The sequence below is a fragment of the Camarhynchus parvulus genome, chromosome 1A (genome assembly GCF_901933205.1).
Source record: "Camarhynchus parvulus chromosome 1A, STF_HiC, whole genome shotgun sequence".
Lineage (NCBI taxonomy): Eukaryota > Metazoa > Chordata > Aves > Passeriformes > Thraupidae > Camarhynchus > Camarhynchus parvulus.
In genome coordinates this window covers 12089568-12101139 of record NC_044586.1, presented here as the reverse complement: position 1 = coordinate 12101139, position 11572 = coordinate 12089568, and the positions used below count along the sequence as shown (strand labels likewise).

The 11572-nt window shown below is 41.7% G+C and overlaps 1 protein-coding gene across 1 annotated transcript; it reads right to left on the bottom strand.

Annotated features, from left to right (window-relative positions):
* Positions 1–4271: 4271 nt before the first annotated feature.
* Positions 4272–10406, bottom strand: STMP1 (short transmembrane mitochondrial protein 1). Its single transcript, XM_030960224.1, has 3 exons — positions 10307–10406; positions 7207–7260; positions 4272–4731 (listed from the first exon to the last, which is right to left on the bottom strand). The coding sequence occupies exons 1-3, from the start codon at positions 10319–10321 to the stop codon at positions 4651–4653; spliced, it is 150 nt and encodes a 49-aa protein (XP_030816084.1). The 5' UTR covers positions 10322–10406; the 3' UTR covers positions 4272–4650.
* Between the last annotated feature and the right edge of the window lie 1166 nt (positions 10407–11572).

The window sequence follows — 11572 nt, the reverse complement described above, 5'->3', positions numbered from 1 at the left end:
GTACAATAAAAGGTCTTAGGATGGCAGAAGTGAGAAAAAAATATGAGAAAAAACCAAAAAGCATGTCTTAACCCTGGCTCCAAAAGCAGGAAGCTGCATCCTTTAGCAAAACAATTGCTATTCCTGGTAGTTCCTATAAATTTCATTTTGAATAGCAAAGTGTTTCTGTGCATCAGTCACTTAAAGCATCCCCATGACCCCGATGCATAAAACAAGACCTTGGCCTCACTTTTTCAAATCTTCTCTCACCTCACCTGTCCCGGTGTTCCCCTCACCCTGAGCCTGCTGCTCTGCTGCACTCCAGCACACAAAGCTCAGGGCAGCCTGTGCCATGCAGAGCCCGCTCACCCTTTCTGCTCCCCTCCCTGCTCAGGGTGTTTCCCTGCTCTCCTCCCTGCTCCTCTCCCTGCTCAGAGTGTTTCCCTGCTCCCCTCCCTGCTCCTCTCCCTGCTCAGGGTGTTTCCCTGCTCCTCTCCCTGCTCAGGGTGTTTCCCTGCTCCCCAGCAGGAGGCTGCTCTGAACACAGACCCCAAAATGGTTCTCAAGGCAGAAGCACTCTGGGCTCCCCTGACAGGAGCTCCATCCTGAAGCCTCAGGAGCAGGAGAGGAAAGGGCTGCAATGTTTGCTCACCAACATTTGGCACCTGGAGACAACTTCCTCCAGGACAAGCACTACAGTGGGTGGGCACGTCTGCAATGCCAACAGTTTTGTCCCTACACACAGCAAGCAGAATGTCTCTTTGTTCACAGTGCCTAAAGTTACTTTTGATCATTCTCCCCCTGCCAAGAAACTTTCTGGCTTGATTTCTTCCCAGGGCTTTAGCTGCTCTGCACCTTTCACTTGCACTCATCTTCTAATCCTTTTCACTTCATGCTTCATCCACCAGCATCTTCCAATTGCTTTGCTGCTCAGTAACATGAGCAGCAAAATCACTCTCTGCCCTCCTAATGCTGATTTCTCAGCTCCGCTCAGCTCCCACCACACCTTGCTATCCCAGATATTTCCCAGGGGATATGAACATGGGATATTCTCATTTGTGAGAGACCAGCAGCTGGCATTCCAGCCAGCCTTAGGGAGACCTGGGATTACTCACAAATCAAACAGGGTGCTCAGCCATGCTCTTCAGTAAGAGCAGCACTAGCAGGAGGTAAATGAAATGCCTTGGTGCTCTTGCACATCTCAAACAATATTTCTTCAGAAACATTTCCAGGAGGCTCTGGCATAGCTTGTGTCTCACAAGATTGGCACAGAGGCATTTGGAGTGGACTCGGGCAAGGACTTTCCCCAACAGGCTGTTTCTCCTGTTTTGGTGCTCTTGGCACACTTCCACATTCACAGCTGCTGGCACTTGTCACTGCCATGTCCCACCAGGCAGATGGATGAGGCAGTGGACTGAGATTTTGGGATGTAAAACCAATGAACATTCATGTTAGTGAAGTTCTGTGAGGTGCATCCACCAACTTTATTTGGGTTCTGGCACCCAATAAGCTAATAAGTAGCTTTGCTGTCTGGCTTTTTGTTTATTTTGGTTATTAACCCTTAACTGTTTAATGGCAGAAGAGCCTTAGGACATCATTTTCCAACACAGGATAATACTCTCAACCCACAGTAAATGTTTTAGAAGTCTGTCAGTAGCTCATACATTCCTTTCCTCCCATTTTGCCTTGAACCTTCAGCTCCAGAATATGTCTCGAAAAGAATCAATACACGAACAAAACTGTTTCCAGGAAAGGAAGCCTGCATATTTTAGCTGGCAATTTTAGCTATCCACATAGGCATTTGAAATGGACATTCACAGAGTCCATGTTAAATGGGAAATTTGCTCCTAGGTAACTCCATGGAGCATCCATCTTCTGTGCCCTGCTATGACACCAGTGCATCCAAAGCATTCTGAGCCACCAGATGCAAGACCTGCAGCAAGCACTCATTATCTGTGCTCACCCTCTGCCCTCTGAAAGGTAAGGTCAAATTTTAGGATCACCTAGGACAACCTCAGGCTAGGTAAAATGTGTTATACAGAATTTGCAAAGTTCACATCAGCTGTGTTATGTTATCCAGATTTACAGTTTACTGTGTGGGAGGAAAAAACCCAGCTTGAGCTAAAATGGAAAGTGTTGCCAATAGTGTGAAACACCTCAAAAATCCTGTCTTTAATATTAATAAGCAGATATTGTTTCCACAGCATTACAGCTGCAGCTTTTCATTTACTAAATTGATAGGAAAAAAAAAAAAGAATTCTAACATATGCTTGGAATGCTTAGCTGGAGAGTCAACTCCAAAAACACTTTTAGAGTAACTGGCCTGTTTGGCAACAAATACAGAGCTTTTGAACATTATCTCACTTCTCATCCCCATGTAAAGAAAGGGAAGAACATAAAATATGTTTGAGCAAAGAAATAATCCAATTTTAAACACTAATATAATCTTACATGACAAGCAAAGAAAAATGAATGGGTTAGAGACAGTACTTTTCAATGCTCAAGAATAGGAAAGGGAGGGGAGGGAGAGGAAGTTGGGAGAAACTTAAGTTCATCATGTTCATGAAAACATCAAAACAGCTGTGCAGCACTATCAGTCTAGGGAAACATTTCTGGGCATGGAAAAAAATTCTTTCAGTCAGATCTGAAGGTAATGGAAATCTCTCTGGGTATCTTCCACACATGTTTCCACAGGGTTTCTGGTAGCTGGGTTCAGGTGGTACAACCTTTTCTCCCTGTCAGAGTTTCTTGGAGCTGTTTCCTGTAGAGAAAATTGGTTGCACCGCTACTAAGATTGCCTGACTTGAGTTGGCTTTTAAACTTCGCAAATAATCCTCTGCAAAGACTGAAAGCTTTTATGTCAGCTACACATTTCAGGACAGAGGTGAAAGGAAGGATTTAAAATTCCTTATTAGGAGAATCTTTGCATGTGGAATACTTTCCTCTGTTTCAGGAATGCATTGTGGAAGAACTCTGTCACCACCAAACTTTGGCAAAGGATGCAAGTGTTTGGTGTATGGTACTCTGCAAATGTGTCTTTACTGATCCAGTGAGAACCCCTGAACTTGGAAGTCCACTCAGATACATCAAAAATTAAAAGGCTTTGGGATAGAGAGTGAAAATTACAATGGGTACATAGAGTTCTGTACTTTAAAGCTTTGATGCTATGTTTATATCAAACAGCACATTTCACTGACAAAGCAAGACAATTAGTGCCCAGCACTTGGGTTCTTTTCCTTCTGAGTGCCCTAGCCCTGTCTAATGGACTAAACACCCATTAGAGATCAAAGCACATCTTCTGATTTAGTCTCTTCTGAGAGGAATACAGACCATGTGCTCCATGTGAGTTTCCTATGATGAGAATGAAAACATAGTAAAAGGACAAACCACTCTGAAGCCACAATCCCGATCCTAATTAAAACATTAATGGAGAAGTGTCACAGACATGCTTTTTATGAAAAATCCTTTCTTAGGTTTTTCCTGCTGAAGCTGAGAAGTTTCAGCAATGAGGTGTAAACAATGGTTATCTGCTGCTGTGGAATGCAACAGGTTCGTCTGGATTGGCCCATTTTGGATGTTTATAATTAATGGCCAATCAAGGGCTGAGCTATCTCGGACAGAGTCTGAGAGAGCTGCTTTTGTTATCATTCTTTCTTTTCTATTCTTAGCTTAGCTAGCTTCTGAGGAAACCTTTCCTTCTATTTCTTTTTAGTATAGTCATAATGTAATATATCATAAAATAATAAATCAAGCCTTCTGAACATGGAGTCAACATTCTCGTCTCTTCCCTCATCCAAGAACCCTTGTGACCACTGTCACAGAGAAGCACACTAGGTATGCTTTAATCTAGAGCCTCAACAAATGGAGGTCATTCTCTGTGCTTGTCTGTAGCACCTCATCACCAGGCATTCTCAATAAGAGCAAGAATATCTTCCTGGCACTTTTCTGTGTTCTTCATGTCCTGCAAAAAACTGTCAATGGCACTCTTGTCATTTAAGCCATGCTACAGAGTTGATAGACTTCTGTCATTTTAAGGGAAAAAAATTACTTGAGAGATTCTTGAATTAATAAAATTGACATCTATTCAAATCATTGCAACTTTTTTTTCAGAATTTACAACAGGATTTTTGCAGAATTATGGTTTCAAGCAAAAGACAAGAGTTCTACAATGGATGTGTGTTTTCTCACACACCAGGGGTTTTAATGGCTGCTTTTTTTTGCTTTGCTTGTGTGTGTGGCTTAAGGACAGCGAAGTACCACAGCTCACAACAAATGACAAGAAACTCTGAAAGTTACTTCTTGATGCATTTAATTTCTTTTGTGCTGTTCTAAGAGCTAGGGTATTACAAGTGTGAGGTTACAATTGTAACAGGACCAAAAGCACTCCAGTTGGATCAGGTAAAAACAAGTTACAAAATACTAGGAAAAGAAATACTGAAAAATACAAATGATATTATCCAGTCACGCATCAGTTGCAAATCCAAATTCTGAAACCCTTGAAAATCAGTCCCAGGAAAAGTTCACAGCCACCCTTTCAAAAGGATATTCCAGTTCTAGGAGACTAAGAGTGGAGCAACCTCCCATGCCAACCCTCTACTTGACCTTTGCTGCCTGAAAGGTCAATTGCATCCTTGCTGCACACACAGAGTTGACCTGGGGAACATTTCTCTTTCAGGACTTGTCATTAGGAGGTTTCTTTTTGGCTTCCACATCCTTCTTAAAATCTTCCAGCTTCTTTGCAATGTTAGGAATCTTTAAAGAGAAAACAAAACAATCAAACCCCACACTACCAAAAATCTGTGGCTACGTGAGTTTCATCAGGAAAGACAATACCATACACACAGCAAGAAATTCCATAAAGTTCAAACTGGTTTTTAAAAGATATTTCCAGTATCTGTCACCCTGCACAGAGATTAAATCTAAGCAGTATCAGGCAAACAGCAGATGAGAGCACCTCACATGAGGCTTCAGGAAATACTTAGATTATTAAGGCTATAAGTCAGTGGTGATGGGAACAGGAGGAAGGAAGAAGGATCACCTTACAGGAAATTTAGCATGACCAGTCTGGCTTCCTGACTGAAAGAAGACAAACTGCCAAGAATAAGCAGACTAAAACACTGATTTTGAAGGGGAAATTGGATTGCACTATACTGGTCATATCCCAAGAGAAAAGAGATGTTCAAGAACATCAAATATATTCTCAAGAAATTTATTAAAAAATATTTCTTCTGGTTCATCTTGTGGGAAACGAAATTCCTCACTGGGGAATCCTACGGTATTGCAAATTGGCACCCTTTTGCAGTCTCACACTTGAATGAAAATTCAATTTACTGCTTGTGAGCCCCAAATCTTCAGCTTTCTCTTATAAATAAAATAATTTTGATGAAATAATCCAACAGTAAATGTTGATCACTTGAAAGGGAAAATAAGCTGAAGCTCTTAATAGCAAAGAAGAAATTATGACTAGCTAAAACTGGGAAGTGATAATGTATGATTTTACAAAATAATGTATGATTAAAACAAAATTAAAGCAAATTTTCCACTCTTAGCTGTGAAAAAAAATATCCTGGGTTTTTACTTCATATGTAACCTGACCACAGAGCAGAAGTTAATCCAAACAGAATGCAGTTCTCTTATTGAATGGTCTGAGGCTCACAGAACTGGTAATAAGTTCCTCTCACCTTCCTTTTCAGAATGAAGCTCTGTTTGAACAAATGAAATTAAGAGCCCAGCCTGTAACATGCCTGACATTTAAACTAGACCAAGAGAACTCCACCACTGTCAGCAGAACCCTCCACGTACTTATTACTAAGCACATTGTGTGTACAGCTGCAGAATTAGGATCTCATTATGACAAGCTTATATTAAATGTCACCTCAAACCAATCATCTTCAACACCAGCAGTAAAATTTCCATGTTCATCCTGCATTTCCAGGGAACTTCTTCCAGCAAATCAAAAGCCTGAGTCCCCCTCTTGTGGCAATACTTTATCAGTGCTGCCAGAAAAGCACCATTCAATGCTTGTGATACATATTGATACATCCAAATATATTCTTATGACTACATTTTTGTAACACTGTAAAACAGGTATTGGACAGAAACACCAGCCTTTCATTAGTTCTTTTACGGGACTGACTGACAGGAAAAATCACCAAAGTTTGTGCATAAACAAAGCAAAATAAAAGATTTTTTTCTTAAGCAGGATTACTTCAATACTGAAGACGACAGGAAAGCAAAACATAAATTCCACCAAAGCCTCAAAAACTTTGTTTGTTTTTTTTATTAAGGCTAGTACAGATTGCCTAAGAATTTAAAAAGTTTTATATGTTAATGTTATTAACTCCTCTAGCCAGTAAGTAAAGTGGCACTGCTCTTACAAGGGACTCTGCTGACTAGGCAGAAAGTAAAAGCATGTTTTGAAGGCTCAGCTTGAAATCTTTTTCCTCTGCCCTCTCACATTGAAAACTGTTAACTGAGAACTGAAAAAAGAAAGATCTCTTTCTTTTCTCACTGTGAGAAAAGAAGGAAATAAAAGTTGCAGGTCAATACACTTTTTGAAGTAGGAGAAAGTATCACATTTACAAAAAAAGCTGGCAAAACTTATTTCCATTATAGATCCAGAAGAAAGACATTTCACAGGCTTTGAGGATTTTTATTAACAGTTCTACTGAGTGAAGAACACTGTAGGAAGACAGGCTGAGACAGGAAACCATTATTTTGTGCTGGTAGAATCCATGAGCAATTGATAAACCTTTTCTGTTTCTCCTGTCTTTGCCTGTAGAAAGCTGGGCTCTAGGACTGAACAGAAATTTAGGCTTTAAGCACAACACTACCACAGACAATGTTTTGGTTACACTTTTTCTTTTTTTTTGCAATTAATATTGGAAAAGTCCTACAAGATCACAGAGTCCAACCTTTGAACAATCAGCACTTTGTTAACTAGACCAGAGCATTAAGTCCATGTCCAGTCATTCCTTGAACACCTCCAGGGATGGTGACTCCATCACTTCCCTGTGCAGCCTGTTCCAATGGCTGACCACTCTTTCAGTGAGGTAATTCTTCCTGAAGAAGTCTCAGTTCTCCTGTAACTCACATGAGCATGATCTGCATTCTGTTCAAATAATATAAACTATCAAAATAAAGACTGGTTCGATTCTAATTGAGGGAAAACAGTCATTTATTTTCAGTTCAGGACAGGTTTACCTCTGAGAACAGCAAGATACTCACATCATAGTTCTGAGCCAGATACATCCCAACCACGTTGCCAAGAGTAAAACCAAGCTAAAAAGGAAGAAAGGGAGAAGAGTTAACATCCTTGCATCAAAAGCTTATTGGCTAAAATAAAGAAAAAGGGATATTGCAAGTTATTTAATGAGTTTCAACTCCACTCCTACGTAATTTCTCATCTTTCATCCAGAGAGGTGCAATTTTCCCCATCTTCCTCACCAGAAACACCTTGCCATCATTTCCAAAATACCACACAGTTTTGTTATTCAATCCACATCCCCAAGACTATTTGGATCAGGCTGTGTTCATCCTTGTAAGGTTCTCTACACACCCACAAAGGCAGTAACTCCTAGAAAAATGGGGGAGACAGCAGCAGGGACCTACACATCACAGAGCTCTTGGTCCATGATGGGAAAGCCTAAAGCAACACACCACTGGAACAGTGCTCAGTGTTGGAAAGGGACATACATGTCTTAGTATGAAGTAAAAAAAACCCAAAACTTCACAACATGAACATAAACTGATGTAAACCTGCTTCTTCTCTTCTGCAGCAACAGCTGGGCATGTTCCAGATAAACCCTTCTGACCCCAAGGCATCAGTTCTCAGCCAAATCCACTCTGATCTAGGGGCTCCTCCAAGGCAGTACAGTTGGCTGGAAGCTGGGCACAACCTCTTCTGATAACTGTGCAAACTTATAGTTGATGAAGGGTGTCCATAAAAATGCACTCTGGAAGCAGAGCAAGAGTAAAACACAAGTGCACTTTCTGGCCCAGACCCTGCCTGCCAGCTGAGGAAAATCCTCAAGCATAAGAACACTTCTAGAGTGAAAAAAGTTCCTCTCTCCAAAGGCAGGTGATGAGATTTTCATTCAGCAACTGCTCAGTATCCTACATTTTATTTTTGTTGTTACACTTCAAAATAAATCTGCCCTATACCATGAAAGCTCATTTAACTATTTTGAAAGGGGACACCACTAATATTGTGCTTTTCTTCATTCTTAGTAGACAAATCACTCTTTGTAACAGCTGAGGACAGTTCTATTTAAAAAAGTTGTTATTGTTCATGGTCACTGCTGTCAAAATAAGACTACTTTAAGAAAAATAAAACCACAGTCCACAAAACAAGTCTGCCAGCACTTACTGACCAGACATCTTTTCCAAGCCCAAAGCAGCACTGCTCATCTTTTCTGTGATCCACATTCCATAAGTAGCACTGGTGAAAATCTATCTATAGAAAACTAAAATTGGCTGAGAGCTGTCAAATGAACTCTGGCTGCAAATTACTTCAGTATTTTCTTAAACTCATTTTTGGTCTTATTCCTTATATTCCTATAATTCCTTTTTTAAACTTAGCTTTAACAATTTAAGAAGAATTATTCTTGTGTGTATTGTCCTGGTTATCAATGCTCTTGTAGTTTCAATTACCAGCTAAGTAGGTACTGTGGGAGATGCTAACAAATAATGCACTGATGAAAACCAGACCTGTGATTTCTCTTAATTCAGAGGATCACTCTAGAAGAGGAGAATTTCCTGTATCTTTAGGACGGTCTGGGAAGCCACCTGGAAGCACAAACCAGATCCTTGTTTATTGGCAGTGTTCTAGGCTTTTACCCTAGAACCTCTTCAATGTATGTCATATTCTGTTGTGAGATAACCCTTACTCAGTAGAGATAGTACTGAGATTAGTACTCCCTTGAAGTGTACTCCTTTATTGGAAAGTGCAGCACTGCATCCATCCAGTTACATTTATTTTTAGAGCTGACAATTCCAGCAGTGGGGAAAAAAAGAATCACTACTTAAAACTTCAATTATGTGCAAAGCAAAACATATAGCCAATGAAAATGTGCATATTCACTAAAAGCAACAGGACTGATGAGGGTTCAGGGTCTTCCAATTTCCACCCAGCATTTCAAGCTGCTTTGTAAACAAATGGCTTATTTAAAGCTTAACTCTGGACTGCAAAAACACAAGGTTTGTGAGATTATTCCTTTATCTCTCTGCTACAGCCCTAACCAGGGAGAGCAAGAGTCAAACATCCAATCTACACCCAAGCAGGGAAGAAACCCAGAATTAGTATATCTTTTGTCTAACGGTCAGGCACTAATGAGAAGTTGTAATTAAAAAGTATTTTCTCCTAGCAAAAAAAACAAAACAAAACAAAACAAAAAAAAACCCCAAAACAAAAAAAAATCCCCATTAGAAGAAAGCAGTACAGCTGATAAGCACAGAAACTTTGAGAGAGGCTAACCATATTTAGCCTTACTGAAGGTTAGGCTCCATTGGGGTGCGGAGGGGATTATAAACAGCTACAGAAATGACTGAGGCTTCATACTTCTTATTATGAAGCTGGGATGAGAAATACCCCTCATTCATTTATTTATCATATAAAAACAGGCAAGACTATCCCAATTTACAACAAGCCATCATTTTTTGCTCTGTATCAACACCTGCTATGAAACTCACTGGTCAGCTGCATTATCAAACCCCAACACAAGATGAAGTCTAATATTTAGTCTAATAATTTTGCTGTTCTTCGGGGCAGTAATGAAACGCGATCCCTTGCTTTAATTTCCATGTATAAAACCCCACATCTGCAGCGGTACACTTTTAAGTGTGTACAAAATGGCATGGGCTGCTCTCACTATAAAGGAGAGAGGCATTTATGCTTACACAAAGAAATTTGAGCAGCAAGGGGAGCATCACCGTGAGCAAGCAGAATCTCCAAGGCAAATTAAGAGCACGGCTTGGAGGAAAAACAAGCCGCGGAACTCCATTTTCAGAACAGCTTTAAAGCACCGTTCTGCGAGAAAAGCGTGGGGAGGAGCGGGAGAAGGAGAAGGAGAAGGGAAGCCGCCCAAGGATGGGGCGCTGCCGGGGAGCCAACGCCGGGCGCAGCCGCCCCAGTGACAGGGGCCGCGGGGTGGCCGGACACAGGGCCGTGCTGTGGCCAAACACGGGGCCCCAGGGTGGCCGGACACGGGGCCGCGGGGTGGCCGGACGCCGCGCCCTTTCCCCTCAGCTGGGCAGCAGCCCCGCCGTGCCGTGCCGTGCCGTGCCATGACGGCGGCGCGGCACCACGCCTCGGAGCCCAGAGCCTTACCAAGAACTGCAGCATGGTGCCCGCTGCCCGCGCTGCCGCCCCGCCCGACAGCCGGGGAAGTGAGGCGGGCGGCGGCTGCTCCCCTTCCGGGTCCGCCCTCGCCGCCATGGCCGGGGGAAGGCTCCGGCCCGGCCCCGCCGCGCCCCGGCGTGAGGGGGAGCCGCGACCGCGCCATTGCCGGCTCCCCCTGAGGAGGTTGTTTTGGGTTTTTTTTAGGATGCATGAGTAGTTGTTCTTTGTGAATCACTTTGGGTTCAGCTTCTTTTAATGGCTACGCTTAATTAATTGAGATTTGGGCAGTAAATATCAGTTAGGAAAAGTTCTCCAGCAGCGAGTTAGTAAGAGATCGCAGGCTTTATCGCAATTTATTTCAAAACTCTTCCACCCCCAGCCCCCCCGCGCAAATTTTCAGACAAAAAAATCCCAAAAAAAGTAAAAAAAACCTAACAAAAAACCTTCAAAAAAACCACACCAAAACAAAAACAAACAAAAACCCCAAACCAAAAAACAAAAAAAAAAAAAAAAAAAAAACAAAAAAACCACCCCAAACAAGCAAAAAAACTACCCCAAACAAAACAAAAACAAAACTAAACCAAACTCCCCCCATGAGATATGTATATTTTTGAGCTGTTGGCAAACTCTACCCTGAAAGCAAGTTAACTCACATTACATCTCAGTTCCCAGAAAGCTCCAATTCTCCATCTAACAGAAAATATGTAGCATCTTCCTTTCTGAGGAAGGTACCTTGGTGAAGTAAAGTATCTCCTAACCACTTCAGGGGGAAAAAAACCACAGAAAGATACTAAGTAACACCTTTTTTTTTTTGTTCTGGTGATACACAGGTAAGGACCTGGACTTGAGACCACTTTTTCCTGAATTTCAAAGTGTCCCAAAGGTGTTATGTTCTTCCGTCCCTGAGAGAGAGAGCTGACAGCTGGAAATGACACAAAGATTTGAATGGATGTGGTACAAGAGCCAGGGCTGGGCTGCCTTGTCCTCTGCAATGACTGACTCTTCCAGGGGTCTCACAAATGAGCTTCGTTCTGGAAAGAGGAACAAATGAGCTGCTAAAAACTATTTTCCTAATACTGAAGCCTTCTCCATGTGTGCAGGATCAGAGCACTCAGATAATATTAGACTCCAGCCGGAGCACATGTCAGAAACCAGATGGGGCAAATAAGGCTTTTAGCAGTTATAATGCCTCCATAGTATTATCACAGGGAGATAAGGTTCATTAAAAATGTTGTTATTATACTTAGGCTATAA

What these genes read in the sequence shown, in the direction of transcription:
- STMP1 (XM_030960224.1), bottom strand. An exon ending in ATCTGGCTCAGAACTATGAT is followed by an intron (nt 4,732 to 7,206) that starts GTGAGTATCTTG and finishes TTCTCTTTAAAG; the next exon opens with ATTCCTAACATTGCAAAGAA.